This window comes from Agelaius tricolor, unplaced genomic scaffold (genome assembly GCF_023055355.1).
Source record: "Agelaius tricolor isolate 1412-34295 unplaced genomic scaffold, bAgeTri1.0.p SCAF_6, whole genome shotgun sequence".
Lineage (NCBI taxonomy): Eukaryota > Metazoa > Chordata > Aves > Passeriformes > Icteridae > Agelaius > Agelaius tricolor.
In genome coordinates, this window is record NW_027269266.1 from 21,752,074 (window position 1) to 21,772,159 (window position 20,086).

The 20,086-nt window shown below is 39.5% G+C and overlaps 1 protein-coding gene across 3 annotated transcripts in view; it reads right to left on the reverse strand.

Annotated features, from left to right (window-relative positions):
- Window positions 1-20,086, reverse strand: part of CALCR (calcitonin receptor) — a 161,974-nt gene that overhangs the window by 37,310 nt on the left and 104,578 nt on the right. For all 3 annotated transcript variants that reach the window (XM_071429008.1, XM_071429009.1, XM_071429010.1), the window contains exons 4-7: window positions 19,346-19,456; window positions 11,531-11,643; window positions 7,342-7,433; window positions 2,218-2,344 (exon numbers count right to left, since the gene is read on the reverse strand). In XM_071429008.1, the coding sequence (XP_071285109.1) occupies window positions 2,218-2,344; window positions 7,342-7,433; window positions 11,531-11,643; window positions 19,346-19,456 (443 nt within the window). The remainder of the gene's footprint in view (window positions 1-2,217; window positions 2,345-7,341; window positions 7,434-11,530; window positions 11,644-19,345; window positions 19,457-20,086) is intronic.

The window sequence follows — 20,086 nt, forward strand, 5'->3', positions numbered from 1 at the left end:
GAGCCATACATTCAGGAACCTGTGAAGCTCCAAAGATGTGCATGTAGAAAGTGGATAAGTGCAGCAAACTAGAGGAAGTCAGAAGCAGTAATCTTCAAATGGACTTATTAAAGCAAAGGGTGCAGTAGGAGTAGAAAAAACCCAAGCTCTAGAACTTTCATTTGCTCTGATAATAAGCATCAGCATAAAAATATTATGGGAATTTTTGGTAAATTTTTTTAGCATTTTAAACATAAATTCTCTAAGTTTTTATATACTCTGTATAGAGATTTTCTGTAATTTCATCATATGTTAAAAACATGCTCCTGTCTGTTAGTTTTCTTTTCCCAATCACAAACCTAAAATTTTATTATGTTACTAAGGTAACAGAATACATTTTCTAGTAAGGCTGGGAGACTTTGAACGTATTAGCAGGTCACCTCACCTCCTTTTTCTTCTTTTTTTTGTTTTTTGGGAGGAAAATCTAGAATTTGAGGCAAGATCAAGCAGTGACTGTACCCTCATCCTGTGCTTGATGGTGGGACAAAAATGAGAGACCCCAGATCTTCTGGTCCCAAGTTTTGTACCTTGTCTGTAGACAGCCTTTCACTCCCGGGTCAAAGACATGCAAATTTGGTTTGGAAGAAGAAACTGCAAAGCAATGGCTTTGTTCATCAAAACATCTACTCAGTCAATAACTGCAGCCAGTTCTGTTAACAGGACTGTTTGGGTCACTGTTTGGGTCATTTCCATGACTATATTGAGCATTTAGGCTCCTCTTCATATTCTGAGCAGGGACCTGAGAGCTGAGTGAGGTACACGAGCTTCTGCACCGCTTTGGGGCTCTGTGGCCTCCAAAGACAACCACTGGTGTCACTTTTATGCTGTTTGTGCCATAGTGATGGAGGCTGGGGACATCATCATGTGATGCTCAGTGGGCTGGAACCTGTTCTGTGGCTACGTGGCTCTATGGGAGCTTCTGAGAACTTTTTCATTGACTTCACTGGTGTTGAGATTTCACTTCCAGTAAAGATCAGGCCAAAAAACACTAGACAGTGCCTTTGTTAGTCAAATAGTTTTGTTAAACAATTGTTTTTTAATGAAATCTTAAAACACGAGACTCCTTCCCATGCCCTCAACAGTTTAAACAGTTCCAGAGAATTTATCTGTGCTGTCAGAAAGTATCATTCTTAACCCTGAGGTAATGATTTTACTTCAATTTAGGTGCCTGATATCATCTGCCAGCTTTTTATCTTCAAAAATCAAGTGTATTTTCATTGCACCTCTTGCACAGGCTATCTACGCATGTTGCTATGCAATGAGGAGAAACAAAATGTGTGATTTTTAAATTATTCTTCTGCTCTTCTATTTTTTAATCTCCAGATGGTTTCTGATGATGGTGATGTTCTGAAACTGGTGATGTTTTCTTTAGGCTATATATTTTCTGTTTAGTTAACTTACTTAATCAGCACACATTTGAGAGACACACATGTGATAAGATAATATCAGGTGCTAATACTTAATTCCTTTCATGAAATTAGAGGCAGATAAATGGTTGAATTATAATTGACTGATCTTATTAGACTACAAGCTGATTAGTGTTAAAATGAAACTTACCACATTTTCATTATTTTCACATTGGCTGGGGCTGCTGTAAGGACTGAGCTCAATGTAATGGCTGGGTTAGGGAGCAAGATCAGAGCTGGATGACTGAGATCTGCTATATATTTATCAGCTGAGGGGCTGGCACAATTTGTATCACTACCTAAGAGCAGTGAGGGTAGGTAACTAATGCTTTGATTTACTGCCTCCCAAGTTAAAAAATGCAGCAAATAGACCTTTCTGTGTGTTGTATTGGAATAAGCCATCTCTCTTTCCATCCTGTCCCTCCCCAGTGTGTGCTTTGGGAAGAAGGACAGGCAGTCACCAAAGGCATCTATCACCTCAGGGGCTTTGATGGGAATCATCAGGTAGTTATTGCTGGGAGCATTGGAGGTCTGGCACATACTTGTATGGATGGGCTGGCTGGAGCAAGTCTGGGGCTTATACAAGGTTCAGAGATTTTTATTGCTTGGTGAAGGATCTGAGAAATTTTGAGTGAAATTCTCAGAATCTGCACCCTCTGTGTGTGTTTTCCCAGATGGCTATCATTAACTGAGGAATGGGAATTCTAGGTTTTGGCAGGGCCATAGTGATTTTACTTGGTGTTAGGATGGAGAGGAGTCATGCAGTACTTACAGGGTCCCTTTTTACAAGGCCTGGGTTAGGGACGACAGCAATGAGGTGGGCAATTGTAAACATGGAGTTCAGCACATAGGAAAAGAACAAATTCTTATGCAGTGTTATCCTTTGACAGCTGAGGCTCCTGAAAAATATGTAACACATGTCATAAATTAGTATTTTTCCTCTGATGTCACTTTAACAAGCTCTTTCTGGCAACAGTCTCTCAAGAATGTCCTTTGGCAAGGCATAATTGGAAAATACATGCCTTGCATTGCGGCCATGACCTCTGAAAAATTTTTGGGTTTGTTTTTACACCTGTTTAGCACCACATGCTTTTTAGACCATATTCTAAAGACCAATCCAGCTACATTCTTAGCTCTTGATGCCTTTCCTTAATTCATGGTAATTGAGATATTAAGTGGTAAAGCAGAACCCTGAGAATTTTTGGATGCGCATGATGCAAGGAATGAATATCAGGAATACTGCTTTATAAGTAACTGTTCCCTGGAGACTCAATTTCTCAAATACTCAGATAAAAATTATTTTCTACTTCAGGAATTAGTAGTGAGACAGGATGGGAATTTGGGCAGGAATCTCCTTAAATTACAGGGGGATTTGGGTTGGTATTCTGCATATTTCTAACTCCAGCTGAGATCCCAAACCAGAGGAGGTTGTTTTCCTGCTCAGAAGGAGAAGAAATCTCTTTAAATCACTGGTTTTGGGGCAGGTAGGATTGATGCTATTGTGGGTAGCACAGTTCACAAGAGAAGTTTTCAGAATTCTCATGAAACCAAATCATGACTGCAGATTCAGACCTGAACAATCTCCCATTTCTAATTCATATGCAAATCCTCATGTCACCTCCTCCTCCATCCCTGAGGCAGAGGAAAGGCCCCTGCAGCTCTCCATGCCCCAGAGTATAGAGCCAGGCTGACAGAGGGTGATGGCAGAAAGGCAGTCATGGAGCTGTTAGATAATGCTGTGCTGTCCAGTGATCAATGAGAGCAAGGTGGCAAAACTGCTGGGTAAATAACAGCTAAGAAATACTGCTGCCCTGCTGGGGTAAGCTCAGCACTAGGAGTCTTTTGCAGTCTGGAATGGAGCACAGGCTGTGGCTTTCTTTTCCTCTGCATGTGAAGACCAATGCAGAGTGCACTCTCTTCAAAAAGAGAGAGCTAATCTAGCCAGTTGAACTCTTTTCTACTTATTTTCCTTGCTTGCTTGATTTTTTCCCCTTCTTTAGCCCCTTGGTCACCTGCCATTTGTTCTTTGTTTTCTTTACACCTACTTTCCAAGTCATTGCATGCAGTTCTACCTTTAGCTTGAGCTCATCTTTCTGGTTATGGTTATCAGCATCCAGCAATGCTTATCACTTCTTTAGACCTCCTTATTTATCAAGTCATCATCTTTGGTTCAGGATGTCTATGAGACGCAGATTCTGGTGGTTAGGAATGAGAGTATGTCTATACACTTGGCCCTGATTTTATAGCCCTCCTTTAGCATCAGCTATTGGCAAACACTGAGCACCAGATACAGGGCTGGATTCATGAACTTTCAGTTTGATTCACTGTAGGACACAATATTGGAAAAAACAGACCATTCTTTGGAGCTATTTTTGCTACACTATGTTCTTGTGCTTACTCCACCTGTATCTGTCCCCATCACAAATCTCACAAATCTAGTCTTGATATTCCTTTTCTGCTTCTAAGCTCGGGTTATATTTATTCAGTCCTGAGTCTTCCTTTCTCCCCCTACTCCATCACAATACTTTGACTATGCCACTTAACCCCACTTTTTTGGGGACACTATAACATGCTTATCACTGTCTTTCTTTCACAGCCCTGGGAACAGGAATGGTGTGACATCAGTTCTGTTCCCAAGAAATAAAAAAATTCCTTATTACTGGGAACAATCTCATCAGCTCCCGGCCACAGAAATGCAGACCCTTGTCTCTTGAGGTGCCTTTCTATGTGGTTTCTGGTACAGGGAGTCTTTTGTGATAATCTCAGCCAGGTAGCTGTGTCTTAACTCCCATTCCTGTCCTTCCTCACTGCTCTACTTGACTTTTGGCAGTTTTATTCATTTATTCAATTGGACTGTCCTTCAGTACTTGTTGTCTTTGTGTGCTGCCCAGACTTCTTTCCCTGCCTGCCTTCCTCTCTTAGTTTTATTTTCTCCTCCTTTTTCCCCAGCATTCCCCTTTTTCCTTGATTACAGCTCTCATGTTAAAGATCCACCTGCAGCATTAGTGTTTATTTCCATACCCTCACTTTCTAATTTGACCTTCAGTGTTTGTCATCACAATGGCATCAACACTTGCCTGACTTGGTCCACACCAAGAGGAGAAAGTGGAACCAAACCCTTGATTCATCCTTTCTGCTGGTTTTGATAATCCTTTGCAATCTTCTCCTTCTCTGACCTGTTTTAGCTCTCTTCCTGGCCCTTTTTCTGTTATTAATCATTCCTTTGTGATGTTTTTGGAGGCTCCTTTGCATTCTCCCCACCATCTTTCTGTATTGTCCCTACTGTGCTTCACTTTTGGGCACATGGTGTGACTCTTGGGGATGGTGCTATGCAGGGCCAGGAGTTAGAATGGATGATCCTTGAGGGTCCCTTCCAACCCAACTTATTCTGTGATTCTGTGTGATTCTGATAAATCAGTATGCAAGAAGGCATAACTAAGCCGGTTATCTGTGTCTAAAACTCGTGAGCTTTTTGTGTCTCCCAGCCTCTATCCATTGTCTCTTTAGAGTGTCAGTCTCCTATGTTTTCTTGTCTCCCCTGTGACAAAATCACATTGATTCTGTCTTCTACATTTCCTTTTTCAGACAGATTCTCTTACCTACTCACAGTCACCCTTACTTTAGTCATGCTATCTCTACTTCCCTATTACAATTAGAATGTTTTCCTCATAGAACTGCTTTGTGAATCTGTCATTTTTCTCATGTATAAATATTGAAAATATTGATTTTCATGCCTAGAAACTTATTTTCCTCTCCTCCCCAAATGTTTAGGTATCAAATTATTTTCATTTGTACCATGTACCATTTGTACCATTTGTATCAAATTATTTGTATCATGTCCTCCCTTGCCCCTGAGGAAAACTCCTCAAAAATTTCACAAAATGTTCTTCCATCCATTACCCTTCAACTCCTTTTAAAAGCCTTGGCAGCAATTAGACTGCAGGTGCATTCATAACACACCATCTCTTATTCTGGCAAATATAAATTTGTTTTACTCCCCATCTGTCTTTATACAAATGTCTTTGTTTTAAGAATTCAATTGGAAGTGATTTGGAGGTAGGAGTACCTCTTTATTTTGTGTTTTATTAAATAAGATACTGGGGTCTCACTCTGCAATTATAGTAATCGTACAATAAGGTGACAATATGTGAAGCTGTTAGACACTCTATTTATACTTTCTCCTATTATGAGTTAGCATTGCTTAGTGATGCTCATCACTGCTGATTCACTATTCCCTTCTGAAAGTACTTCAACATCTGTGATACCAGATTATTATGAATCTTGATACCCAAAAGTGAACTGAAAATAAATATCTGCCAGAGAAAACTTATATGTGGGAAACTGCAATCTGTGCAAACTGCCTCTAAAGTCAAAGGCTATTATGCAGTCCTGAAATCATCTCTTGCTATGTGATGGACTGTCTGTCTGATTGACAGCTTCCCTTCAGTTGAAGGTCAAATAATCTATTGCTGTCATAGCCAGATGATAGAAAACAGCTGAAGGTTACATGAGCTCTGCTCGCACATACCTTCATTCTCACTTTCCTATGGCTGTAGTTTGGTTTTCTCTTTGACTTCCCATTATGAAGAACTTTGGTTTAATTCCTTTCTCTCTTCTCCCTGTAACCTTTGTGTCATGGCTTAGTCATGGAGGGGAAGGAGAAGCGGAGGAGGGAAGAGAGGAGGAGGTGTTTTAGTGTCTGGAAGGCTGCTACAAAGACCAGTCTTTCAGTGCAGCCTGGGACCAGTCAAGATTATGCGTTGCTCATGACTCAGAGCTCAGAGTGAGTCAGACAGGCTGACCCTGCCTTGCTTGCTGCAAGGAGTCACCTTGCTGGTCCATTTAGCATACCTAATTCGACCAGATCCTGTCTTTACTGTCTCAAAGAACTCAAACCAGGATATGGGATTCCAAATAAGATAAAACTGTGCTCTTTCCAGTTTTCTCAAAGCATTACTGTGGCTATGGTTTTGTGCTATTTATCAGCTTTGATGGGAAGGGAATTCATCAGTTCATTTAGCAGAGTTTCTAGCTATCTCTGTAGCTGATTAAGATGCTTTCTCATAGACACTCATCAAATTGCGTCTTTGGAAATTACCAGAATTCACAGCCTGTATTTGGATCCACCTATTGGTGTTTGCAATCTTACAGAATCTTATAATCTATGAAAAGTCCAACCATTTAATTTTCCTGTGTTTCCTAGTCTTATTCTTGGTGGTGGTGATGTTGTGGACTTGATCTTTTACTACTCTTCCTGTTTGGCAGTTGAGGCAGAGGCATCTAATTGACAGTGCACAGGTTCACAAAAGAACAAGGTTGAAATGCTCTAGTTAAGCTCCCATACAGTAGCTGTAGTGCTTTAGGTGAATATCAGTCTCCTTTAAAATTCTGAAACAGCAGCATCCTCTTTTTCTTTCAATGAGGATAACAGTCTGCACTCTAATGCCAGATTCACTCTTAGGGCTGTATCCTGTAAGCATCTACTCAGCTCAATAGCTCAGTCCCTCAGCCTCAGATGCAGGCATTCCTGCTCTTCAGGAGCTTGGAGCTCCCACTCACTGCCCCATGCCCCAGTCTCAGCACTTGGCAAGCTCTGGACATGTTCCTGAGGAGCATAAGGCAATAGGTAAATGAGAGGCCTTACTGTATCCCCAGTTGCACCATTTCCCCATGGGCTGCACTTTTCACACCAGTCCTGAAAAACACAACAACATGGTCTACACTCAACTGGGAGAGGTCCCATTGGTGAGAGGAGCCTGAGCTCAGACTTCTTTATCAGGATTGTATAAAAAGACACTCAGAAGAGCTGCTTCTCACTGCCATGACAACTTCCAAGATTTCCTTTGGTTGAGATGCCTCAGGGAAAGAAGAGAGAGTGTCTGTAAGAAGCACTTACTTGAAATAGAAGAAAATTGCCAAGGAAATCAACAGGGATGTTATAGACAAAGCGTGACCAACGATTGCCATATAGTAAAGTATGAACGCCATCTGCAATTTAACAAAAAGAAAAGGCAAGCATGAACAATTTGCAGGCACTTCATTTGTTTTCTCATTAAGGAAGAATCTACAAAATCAACCTCCCATTTTGTATTTATTTTTCTTTCAAACATTCTTTTTCTATATATATTTAATATCAGCAATCTATTAAATAGCATGACTCATGCTCTAAAGATAAATTTTTCTTACATATGCAGATCTATTCCTGATATATTGAAGTAACTGGTGAGATCCCTGCTCACACTGTGTCACTAACTTTCCCAAGCTCTAGGATAGTGCAGCAGACGTAATACATTTAGATTTTTAATGTGCCTGTGACAAGTTTTCACACATATGCAAAAAAAAAAAAAAATTCAATAAAAGACATTGCTGCTGGACTGGTAGAAAACTTTTATGGGGTCAAAACAGCTTAAACAACAACAATCAAAACCTTAATGGTCACTTTAGGAGATGAGTCAGTATTTAACTACCCTCAGGACTCATATTAGGGCTGAGTTTTTGTTTAATGTATTCGTCAATGAGCTGGTTCAAAAAAAACTTCTAAATTTCCAGGTGATAATTCCAGATAATAGTGATGTACCCACAAAGGGCCTCATTTAACTGAGGGGACAAGAACATGTCTTATGAGCTTTAATACAGCTTTAATACAGCTAATAGACCTAGGGCAAGTGGTCTAAATCCTGTCTACGCAATGCTTAACTTAGGACTGGAAACCAAAATCAGGAAGGAGATCTTGGAGTCATCCAGGCCAATTCTCTGAATCATTACATTACTGTGTAATGATAGCCAAAAAGCCAGCAAAATAATGATTACAACACAAAAAGATACTGAGGGTAGAACAAGAACATATGTTTGAAACTTACAGCACTAACCTTAAACTCGTGTGTGCTTCTAGTCCTCATACCCCACGAACACAGAAGAGCAAGGAAAGGTGTAAAAAGGCAACTAAAATATCTGGGGTTGAGTTTCTGTGGGTACAAAGGCTGGGATTCTCCTTTTTGGAGAGGAAAAGTCATAGGGAGCTTATGACCAAGGCCTTCAGAGTCATGAAAGCAGCAGCTGAGGTGACCATTATCCTCAATGCACACCACACAACAACAGCATATTCTGAGACAAATTCTGGTTCACATTAGTGTGAAATCTTGGTATGGGCAACTCAGTGCTCTGACAGTGCTGTGACTCCAGTACCCATGGACAGATAACTGGGCTTTCACTAAGGGACTTCTAAGAGAGGCTGATCCATATTTTTTATGCCAATTGTAAAATAAAATTGCAGGACAGCACCTGGGCATCCAAATGTTGAGGTATTTAAATGTCACACTTTGGTCTCAGCCAAGCTCTTAAGCATCAGCCATCTGTCAGAGGAGTGAGTGAAGAAGGCAAAACGCCATGACAGGCTTCACCACTGCTCCTTTCTGAAAGCAAGGACATGGCAGCAGCCCATCTGGGAAAAAAGACTGTAAGTCTTAGTTCCTCTGCTGGGTTTATTCTCTTTTCAGCTCTATTTCATTAATTTTTCTTTTGCTATGCATGAGCAATTTTCCTCTTCTCAGTGATTAGATGAATTGCTTTTTGTAGCCTGAAGTTTTGACACTCACATCTTTTTGGTGTTTCCAAGTAATTTTAAACTTTCCCTTGAGAACAAATATGAAAACAATTTAGAAAGCAAAACCATTCCTCTTAGTAAAGGTGCATACCTTATGTAATTTGGTCTCGAGACATTTTGCAACTTTCAAATAAGTTTCTGCATTCATTTATCTAGGTGGTGGTGGCCTGATTCAAATTTAAACCAGAGTCACATTTACACTGATTTGACCACACAGAAGAGACATGATCTGAGTGTAAAGAGAATTCACCAAGTTGTGGAAAACTGTTCATATTTACTAAAAATACTAGGTCTCCTAGTTCTCCTTCACAAAGACTAACCACTGCATTGTTAGTGAGCACAAATGCTTGATAACCTGTTCTGAGAGCACCAGCAATCCCAGAGAGGACAGGCATGAGTGTGGAGAAGATGAGACAACTTTCTCCAATGCAGAGTAGTGGGGGAAGCTTACCTGGGTACATGTGACATTTGTTCCACTTCATACTACATGATTGCTGTGTTTTTTAATGACATTAAATGGATATATTCTTAAAGCCTGAACTTAATTTACAGGTGACCTGTTCAAAAATATATTTTTTCTACCTATATTTTATACAACCTATGGCCTGAAAAAAGTAGGAAAGATCTCCAGATAGTTACATGTAAGTTTATGTACACCCTGGAGGATACTTGGTTATTCAATCTATTGAAATTTCTGTTTTCAGGTGCTAAAGTAACTGTATATCTGGGACTCAGCAACTGCTTTTTTATTGCATCCTGCAAATTTACAGTGCCAAATGCTTAAAAAAGCCTTAAAATATAACAACGACGGCAGATCAAAATGGACTGAAATGTCAGCTAACAAAGAATACATATATCATTACATTTTTAAGAACTGGCTATAATTTTTTTTCAATGATCTGTCTCAAAAGTATAACATGTTGATATTTTCAGTTAACTTCAAACAGATAATGAACACTTTTAATAATTTTTCCATTCCTTGACACATAAGGCTTATATAACATGCTGATCCATTACAATTTTTGTTTGTTCAGATTTTTTAACCTGGATTTAGAAAACTTAAATGTTCTTCCTTGTTCCTCTAGATTTCTTCACTTGAAGGAAGAGAATTCTCTAAGAGTAATACCTTTGACTCTGTACAGTGAGTATATTATGTGTAGGTAAGTGGAAATAGTCTACAAATGAAGCACATTTCTGTTTACTGAAGACTTGGTTTAAAGGTCATAATCTAACTTGGCATTTCTGTAAGAATAGATTCTTTCTTCATTTTCCACAACTTTTCATTTCGGAAAAATCATGATGTGCATACAATTTTCCTTTTTATTCTATCTGTTCTCTGCATGAATGATGTTCAAAATTCTTCTTCTGGAAGGCATTGATAATAGGTAACAGAACCACATTTTTTGCCTCCTTACATGTGCCAACATCTGGAAAAATTATATATTTATGGTGCTTCAATGTAATGCCTCTGTAAGCTCATATTGTTACTGTTATTCTGGCCTTGTCACATAGATGAGCCTCATTTTACCATGATGGTTTGTCATGCTGCAAAAACTCTTAGAATTCACCTCCTGCCTAGCCCAACAGACTTTTCCAAGGCCTTTTGGGCTGAGTTACCTGCATACTTCTTTTTGGCTGTATAAGAAGAGGTCCTCCAACACAAACCCCAAATCAAATCACTTCTTGAATATTTTCCTTCCACTGTTCCAAATAGTCACAAATTATTCTGTCACAAATCTGTAATCAGATTTTCCTGGACCTCCACTTGCATTTGAGAAATAAATTTATTTTTATGAACTTCCCTAACTTAATTTTTTAAAAGTTTTTCTCAGATTTCTCTCTCCTTATTTCTTTTGGTGCTTTTATATTTAGTTCTTCTCTTTCAGTTTAGCACCTTGATTTTGGAAATATTGATTCATTAATAATTAAACACTTTATTCATTATTGTAAATACTCTCAATTACTTCAGTAAAAGTCAAAGTTAAATGTGTTCATGCTTGTAAGATTTTCTGGATTAATGGTACCTTCATAAATATTTTTTTCAAAGAGTGTGAGTACAGGGTAATATTCTTTGCTTAAGAAAAATAATTTTGACTTACATTAATATTACTAGCCCTGCATAGAAGACATCAACATCTTGGGATATTGTTGTTACAGAAAGCAAAATTGAGACTCTAAAAGATTATTTTATAACTGTTGGTCAAGCAGGGAAAATCACAGGAATTAAAAATGCATCTGAAAAAATACTGTAGAACTTGTCATATGAATTACCACTAAATTATCCACCCCATAGCAAACCAATATTGAGGTTTGAGAACTCATTAAAGAATTTGGATAAGCTGAAATCACAACAACAATGTTATTTAAGTCTTATGCAATAAATAAAGCTAAGATAGGGCTATTCTAGTCTCTCTCACATGTATATTGCTAGCCCAGCCCAAAATATTGCCAAACAACCACTGCCTCTTTAAGTTCAGCATACCTTCAATTTTTCAGAGGTGAAAGAGTTGCACAGGGTGTAGTTGGACCAAGTTCGGTTGCTCTCAGGATGGCGGAACCAATTTCCAGTTTCATCACAATATTTTGAGGCCCTCTCTGATGATAAATTGCAATAATAGTTATTTTAATACATGTGTAGTATGAATTAAAAAACCCATCTAAAATGATTTCTTTGTTTGGGAATAAAATGTCTGCATAATAAAATCCAAATTATTTTCAACATGTGTAATTAATATCATTAATACACATCATTAATACATCTTGCTGTTTTGTTGGGTTTTTTTTGAGACTCATCTGGTGGTAAACTTGTTTACCTGTCTCCTTTTTGACTGCACCCACTAGGGTATATATGTCAGCCTTCATTCAGACACAATATTTAGCTGATAATAATCCATTTAAAGAGGCTGTTGACAGCAGTTTATGGAAGAGAAAATAACCACAGGTGCTGATGCCTGAAGGAAGTGCTCAGGGTTCCAAGTATCAGGGTTAAATGAGTTAAAAATATTGCGTAGATAAGGGCAGGGGGTAATGTGTAAACCAGAGCCTGGGTGCTGGAGATGCCAACAGATTCAGCCCTGAGCTCTCTTTGTGCAGAGGAGTGGAAATGTCTCTCCCAGACTCCCCACTGGTGGAATTCTGACATGCAGAGCAGGAGCATTGCTTGTTCTCCTCAGGGTCTGCACAGCATGCAGGCACAGAGACAAGCAGCCTCACAAACGTTTTGGCACTGATCCCACATGTCCAGTTCAATTTAAGATGGCTGCAGAGCTCTCTGTTTCAATAATCTGACGTGTCTTTGGCCTCTACACAGGTGTCTCTGGTGCTGGCTCCTTCGCCACAGGTGGCTCTGGCGTCCTTCCTGACAGGAGTGCCATATGGACGGTGCTCCAGGCTCGTGCTCCTCTGCACATCCTTTTGCTGTGGTGGGGAACAATGGGGCTTCAACAGGGCACAGCTCTGTGGGGTGCCCGGAGCTGCAGGCGTGGGCTGTGTCTGTGTCCCCCTGTCAGGCTCACACTCCTGCTGGGGACACCCTGGATGCTGAGGTGCAGACGGTCCCTCCTAATCACCCGTCAAGTTTTGGGCCAGTACCTTTGACCTTTCCTTGAGCATTAGCCACAGGGGAGTCACTGGAATGTTTGCCCAAGTAACAAAGACAGGATAAGATCATAAACTTATAAAATAATAAACAATTTTTGATGTTTTCTTAGATAGTGACACAGAGACTTATGAAAATCATGTTTTAAATTCTGACCTTTAAAATAGTGTGAAAAGTCTATCTTGAATTTCCTTTGCTTTTTCTAGCTCTATAATTTGGTTGGTTTTATGCTTAGATTATCAGCATTTCCAGTCAATTCACTTTTACAGAGCCCATAGGCATTTGAACATACACATTTTCATTTTTTGTGGTTATTGTTCCCACTTACTTTTCTTTGTCTGATGATTAATGGTTCTATTAATTTGTAAGATTCATACTCCTAAAGCCTAAAGAAAGGAACTGATCATATGGGTAAGGTAAAGATAGTATAGACTGAGTTATTTTACTCTGACTACAAATACATGTTATATAGTGCCCTTGCAGAAAAAAAAAATTAAAAATCCTTCAGAACACAGGATATTTAAAAATTATTGTGGATTTCAAATAATTGTTTTGGGGGACTTGTTAAATATCAATACGTGCATCAACAATACCAAGAGGAACAGTACATGTTATTTTACATGAAGCTTGGAGATAATGTCAGACTGCCCATGCAGCAATAGCAATGTTCCTTTTACTCATTGCCAGATGCTATCAAAAGCTGGAAAAAGTTTTCAGTCACAGATGAAAGATTAATGGTTACGCTACCACGGTACACGGTGTGCAAGCGTTGCACTGATTATCCCTGCGAAGCGCACGGCTTTTGTTCATCTGCTACAGAGAACGTATGGCAATGTCATCCATCATCTCTGTACTTCAGTGCCTGGGCAGGCACTCTGCCAGAGTATAATGTGGCCTCTGTAGGTTAGAGACAAACCTTTCACCTCATACTTTTCCTTAAAGCCAGACAAACACTGATCCTACTAAAAACTGATCCTCCTCTGAAAGTGACAATGTCCCATGGATTTCTTGCTGTGATGTGGGAATATACTACTGGGGAATAAGGGCTTTTTACTGTCCCTCCTAGTGACTCACACAGGTCAAACATCTCTTCTAAATCTATTCTTTTGTACAGAAACAGAGCTGCAATCCAACCACTGTTCTACTGCAAGTTTTTCTAGAGTGACCCAGTAGCAGGTGGGGGATGAACCTGGGCATGCGTTGGTTCTTTGTGCTAAACAGAAGATATGGTAAAATCTGAAAAAATACACATCTGCAAGGATGGGCAAGACAACACTAGTGAGGCAAAATGGAACTTTGGGCTTTGACATTATTGGAATACTGTGTAAACATGAATTTTTTAGGCTCTGTCAGTACCCTATCAGGTTGGATGGGACACTGCTTGGACATTTTATTATTCAAAGTGGAAGAACAGTGACATCACATTGTACTAATCCCACCTGATTGTAGAACCTCAAAGCTACATAATTCATTGGCAGCTGTGCAGAATCTTTGCTGTTAATTGAGAGAGATAGACACTTCAAGAACTGTCTGGACAAAATGGATGTGAGCAATCTCATCCAGAATGGAAGTTTTGTGGGAGCAGTGAAGTGTCTTGAAAGATTAACCAGTAGCAATTATTTCCATGGTTATTGTTTGTGCCACTAATAGTGCTTTTATGAATCATAAGCTCATTAAAAACCCTCGGTCATCTACATATAACAAATATCTTAATATCTCTGGAACAACATGATAGCTCTATCAATCAGGCTTTTCACAATTAGACCAGAGCTATAGCTAGCACATGTTAAAGGAACTAACATCAGTTTTTTGTTTATTGGTGAGTTGTAAGATGGAAGAAGAAACAAGTTCTCCCCTGTTGCAGTCATGGTCAGCACATACCAGACACTGAATTCTTTGCCATTGTTTGGATAGACCTGTGCAGTGCTTCATTTTGCAGGTGAAGGAATAGTTGATGTTGCACATCTGATTTACTCACATCTTCAGTAAAATATTCTGGAAAAAACCTTTTCAAAAATGAAAAAAAGTCTCATATAATTCAATGGAGACCCTAGAAAACTTCAATTCCAGTGTCCTAATAAATGAAGGATTATCACTGTCTTCAGAATGTCTTAGCAGAACTAGAATCTCTATAAGAGTGATATTGGGCAGTATGGGGACAGGAATTGATTTTTAAAATGCAGCTGTCAAACTTGCCAAGGAACAGGACATAAATACACAGAAGGGTAAGAAGAAAAGAAGAAGCTGGACAAAGAGTTCAGGTTTGTCTTTTTTATGATTGTCTGAATCATATCCTTCAAGGCAAGAAAATAGGACCAGCAGAAATCCAGAACTATCTATTTTAGTTAAATACAGCCAAAATTTAGATTTTGTAGTAGCAAGAGAAGTCCTCTCCCAGTGTCACAGCAGGAAGGCAAGGCATGTTCTTCAATTGTAGGAGGCAACAACACATTAATCATCATGTGATTAATAATCATCTAATTGCCTATGGATGCATATGGATTTGCTTCCAAATTGCACTTCTAGAAACTCTTCTCCTGAAGCTACATGAAGAATTATGAGTAATAGCTTTTAAAAGGGAACTAAGGACAGAAACCCAACAAATCAGAGAACTGAGGGGAGTTTTGCTAAATGCACCTTTGGTTCACAAAGTGGGGTGGATGCTGCTCTTAAACACTGCTTTCTGCCAAAACATAAAGAGAGTGAAGCAGAGATGAAAAGGGGTGTCAGCCACAAAACACTTCCACATTTGGCTCCCTTGCTATATGACTGCACCAAAGTAATCCTGACTAAATGCACTGTACAGGGACAGTGAGGTGGGCAATGTAAGGCTCCCTGCCACAAACCCAACAGCCCACAGGTAGCACAGGGCAAGGCTCAGCTCCTCCTGCTGCCCCCAGCAAACCTGCCTTGCTAGAAGGACATTATATCCACAGTGTACTTTCTTTTCTTCCATTACTAAGAATATTAACAGCTTGAATTACATACTGCATTCCTCAAAAACTAAACTCCTACCAATTTCAATGTGACCTGGAACCATTTCAGAGGGATTATACTAAAGATTAACCTGTCTAAAATATGAATATAAAATACAAATTGAGAGAATTGCATGTTGCCTGAATAGGAGCATATAAAATAGCCCTGCTCAGAGCTTCACAGCCAGAAGTGGATGAGACAATGAATTTCCTGCTGTCGCTGGCATTAAAGCAGTAGGTCTTGTTAGGTTTTCCAGACAAATTGATTTGTTTTTATGCATTATCACATTGTGCATGATGTGCACTGCAAGAAAGAGATTGCTTCTTTCAGAACACATTCCTGTCTAGTAAGAACTGATCTAAGTTCAGTGAAATAGGTGGGACTACACTTGGTAGCTAACTGTGAAGTTGTCAGACAGAAAATGAACAGAGCACTGACTATGTTCTCCTTCACTTTGTTTCTGTGTTGTTTTCTTCAGAATACAATTTCACCTTTTTTACTTTCTAATATATTCCATCAATTTCTTCTTGGCATCAGCGCTGAATGTTGTTGAGGATCAGATACATAGGGCTGGTATTTGGCACCCATGGATATGGATGAGAGGAGGATTCAATACTAGGCTGACAATAATGTTTCACTTTTCCAATTATGAATGATGTAAGTATCAAAGCAAAAAAATGCAGAGGAAAGACATTATTTTATTTCAGGTCTCATGGCCTCTTAGAGAAGTGACATAGCCATCAATTGACTGATACACAGTGGTTTTGCAGATCATGGTGCAGCCCAAAATAACACAGCATGAAATACTTGTTTCAGAAATCCATAGGGTTACTTGCATGCCTAAAATATATACTGAGGTATTTGGATGTCAGAGACTCGATGGGGAGGAAATCTGACAGTCACTACATCATGGAAAATTGCTATTTTTTAGGATGAAGTTTCTGTCTCTCAGCAGAAAAGCTGGCTGTATTTTGTTTTACATGAATAAGGTACCAAAGGAAATAATGACTTGTGATACAAAACCTGATAGACTTCTCAGGACATTCAGTCTGTGCTTTTGGCCACCTGTTAGTGGCAGCCACTTTCATTAGCAGCTGACAGACTTGTAGACACCCCCCCTTATTTCTTGTCTCCCTCCTACTCTATTAAGTCTCTGTGTGACAACCAACCACCTGTAAAGCAAGGCTCACTACCCACTGGTTTGATGCCACATCTGTAACACATGCTGGGTTACTCAACAGCTATTCTAGGAAGGCAGCTCTGGCTCAACCAGGAGATGCTGAGCTGCTGCCAACCTGGGAAACAGGGTTCACTGACCAGGATGCAGGCAAAGAGGCTGACAGGAGAAGAGAAATGTGCCAGAGGAAAATACCGGGTCCAGAAGACCACAGGTATTGTCCCTAAAGAGGATAGCAGAGAAAACAGTAGAAAATTAATTACTGGAGGAGGCTTTTCTTCCAATGGCGCTGTACACAGAACAGGAATACTAAAAAAATCCCCAAATTTCAACTATTAAATCTTGCCAGAAAGAGTAGCTGCAGTATGGACACACTGTGGGCCAGACTTCATGGCCAGCATTTGTACACTAGGAGTAATTTGCAATCAGTGTACAAGCCACAGGCCTTGGTGTTAATGAGCATTAGTAAGTGGAGTGAGATGCTTCTCTATGGATGTCTTCAAGTGTTTCTTTGAAAAGTGCTGTTATAGCAGAGCAATTAGTTCAGAATAAGTCACTGGAGACCAACAAGAGGAAAAGCTGAGAATAGTTGGTTGGGGAGCAAGTAGGAGAGTGGCTCTGAAATCACTCTCATCTATGAAGGATGAGGATCTTTAGTCATTTCTGTGATCACAAGGCTGCCTAACACCCACCATTGCAGGTACAAGCTGAGCATTGCATGGAGTGTACATAAACTAAGACTGTTAGTGCCACATATTTTTTTCTTCCTTGAAAACCATGGAAGCAGGGAAAGGAAAAGACTTGTAGTAAATCTTCCTAGTCATAAAGAGGGCTGTTGCAGTGTGGGAGGGATATCATGAGTAAAATGGAGTCTGAAACAGAAGGTACAGACCACATCTTAGAGGCACTTCTAATACGCATGCAGGAAAAATCTTGTGCAACCTCAGGATCCAGAGTCTCAGGCTCTCTCCTGAATGTGGGTGTTTCTGTGTGGGAACTGAACTAAGTTTAGCCAATTCTTCTCAAATGTTCTTTTGGAATCTTTTGTGCAAATAGTCTAATGGTTGAAGTACTGGTCCACAGAGAGGGAGACCTGAATGAAAGGCAGTCCTGCAGTTGAGGGTCTCAGCTTCTCAGTCTGTTGTCCCCAGGTGCTCCAATGAAGAGCCATGAGCATGACCCTGCTCCAAGAGTCCTTGAAAATTATGATACTGTACAGAAAAGAGATTGAGTCTTGTGAAGAAAGGGCACAAAAGACAAGACCTTATGATTTGTTGCCCATTGTCTGTCTCAGGGGTGTAACTTGCTGTAAAGATGTGTTGGGTTGGTCTCAGGGGGTTTCCACAGGAAGTGGATAGTGACCTTGCCACAGAAGCTCACTTCCAAGCACAAGATTCCTGAGCAAACAGGAATCAAACAGATTTCCTTCAATCCATCCTGTCCAATGCCTACTTCCACTAGAAAGGGGAACGTTCCTTCACTAAAGATTGAATGGAGGTCAGACGGGGTCAGAAGTTGGAAATTTGCTACTTGCTGTGTGAATTCTGTTATTATGGACAGCTTGATTTATGAAGAACAGAAATAACAATCAGTCTGGCTGCTATTATAAATGGGATTCAGCAAAATGTGTACGGGGTTTGATTCAACCTGGAAACTTCTCAGCTTCTAAATAAGCAATAAGCTCAAGAAAATCAATTTTAGCTATTGGTGCTGGATAATTAACTCACAGGTATAGTTTGTTTCCTTCATTTCCAGTTTGGCACATGCATTTTGGGTTAAGCTGGTTGAAAATTTTCAGATTTATACTCTCTCCCTCCCAAATGTTTAATTTCATAGATTTTAACTGCAATTGGTGCATTGTGACTATGTCAAATTTAGCATAGTGTGCCATTGAGCACCACCTAGAAGCAACATGTCCTGAGCAAGGAACACACAATTGTGTCTCTCTTCAAACAGTAGTCTTTGCAGAGTTAAACTTGTGTCTAATATTTCCTCATATCTATTTAGAAATACTTGCATTGATTTCTTATTTTTTCTTTCAAATATTCTTCAATTACTTCTCTCAGTGTACTTCTAGTATTTGTATGAATAATTCAGCTAAGAACTGAAACTCAGAGACTGAAAGAACATTATTTCTGCTAATCTTCTTTCATAAAACTATATTTTCCAATAAAAACTGAACAAAGAACATACTGATACATATTTCAAGCACATAAGCATCTTCTCTTCATTATAAAAACTTAGAATGAGGTGCTAAGAATATCAGAATATCTTGATGTTATAATTCAGAAGCTGACATTTTCATAAACTAGGTTCCATAAATCTATGGGTTATATTTACATAAATATAAATACATATAAAATATTTTAAAAATTCAAATATGTTAATTATGGAAGCCAAAAGCTTGATGTGTTTTAATTTCAACCAAACTTTATGAGATTTCACAGAGCTGCAAAAATTTCACTGGATTGAGCACATCCACTCAATGGCACAAATGTTCTGAAGACATACTTTGGAAGATAAAATGGTAAAAAGAAATACTGTACCAGTTGGATCGAAGTCTGGAAAATAATCTGGACAATTCTGAGCAGTGAGCCTTCCAGCAGGTGTGTCATCCCAGCACAACCAGCCATCCCATGTTCGGTTGCAGAACAAACCTGGGCATTTAAGAAGATTGCAAGAGTTAGTTCCACAAAAAGAGTTTACTCCCTCCTGAACCACTCTGTTCTAGCCTCTTGAGGATTATTGCTGCCTGCAGACTATCAAGCTTTCTTTTTGTAATATATCCTTTTATTATTGTAACACTCAGAGTGACATTCAGGTACTAGAAGGTGCTTGTTTTGACTGACCTGATGTTAGTGGTGTTCATTTTACCAGAAAGTTACATTTTAAAGCATGTTGGACTGAACTTTGAGTGTAGGGTCCAATCCTACAAAGTTCTCTTCTTGAATCTCTTTCTGTCAGCTCTAAGCATGTACACTAGTGGTGCTCAAGGACCTGTGAGACTTCCACTTCTCATTTCACCTTTTGCTGCTCAGTAGGTCTGACAATCAGGCATTTGAAATGTAAAGATAGGAAGCATTTGTGGGGACATCCCAACTAAAAGCAACATTAGCAGAGACAGGTCCCTGCCAGGCTGTTGCCTCGTTCAGCACCAGAGGTCAGTGATGTCACTACAAACGCAGTGAAGCAGGTGCAAGATGGATCTGTAGCAGGCAGATTCTGCCTGCTGATGTTTGGGTAGGCATGTTGTGATCCTGTCCTCATCATGCCCTTCTGGGAAGGTG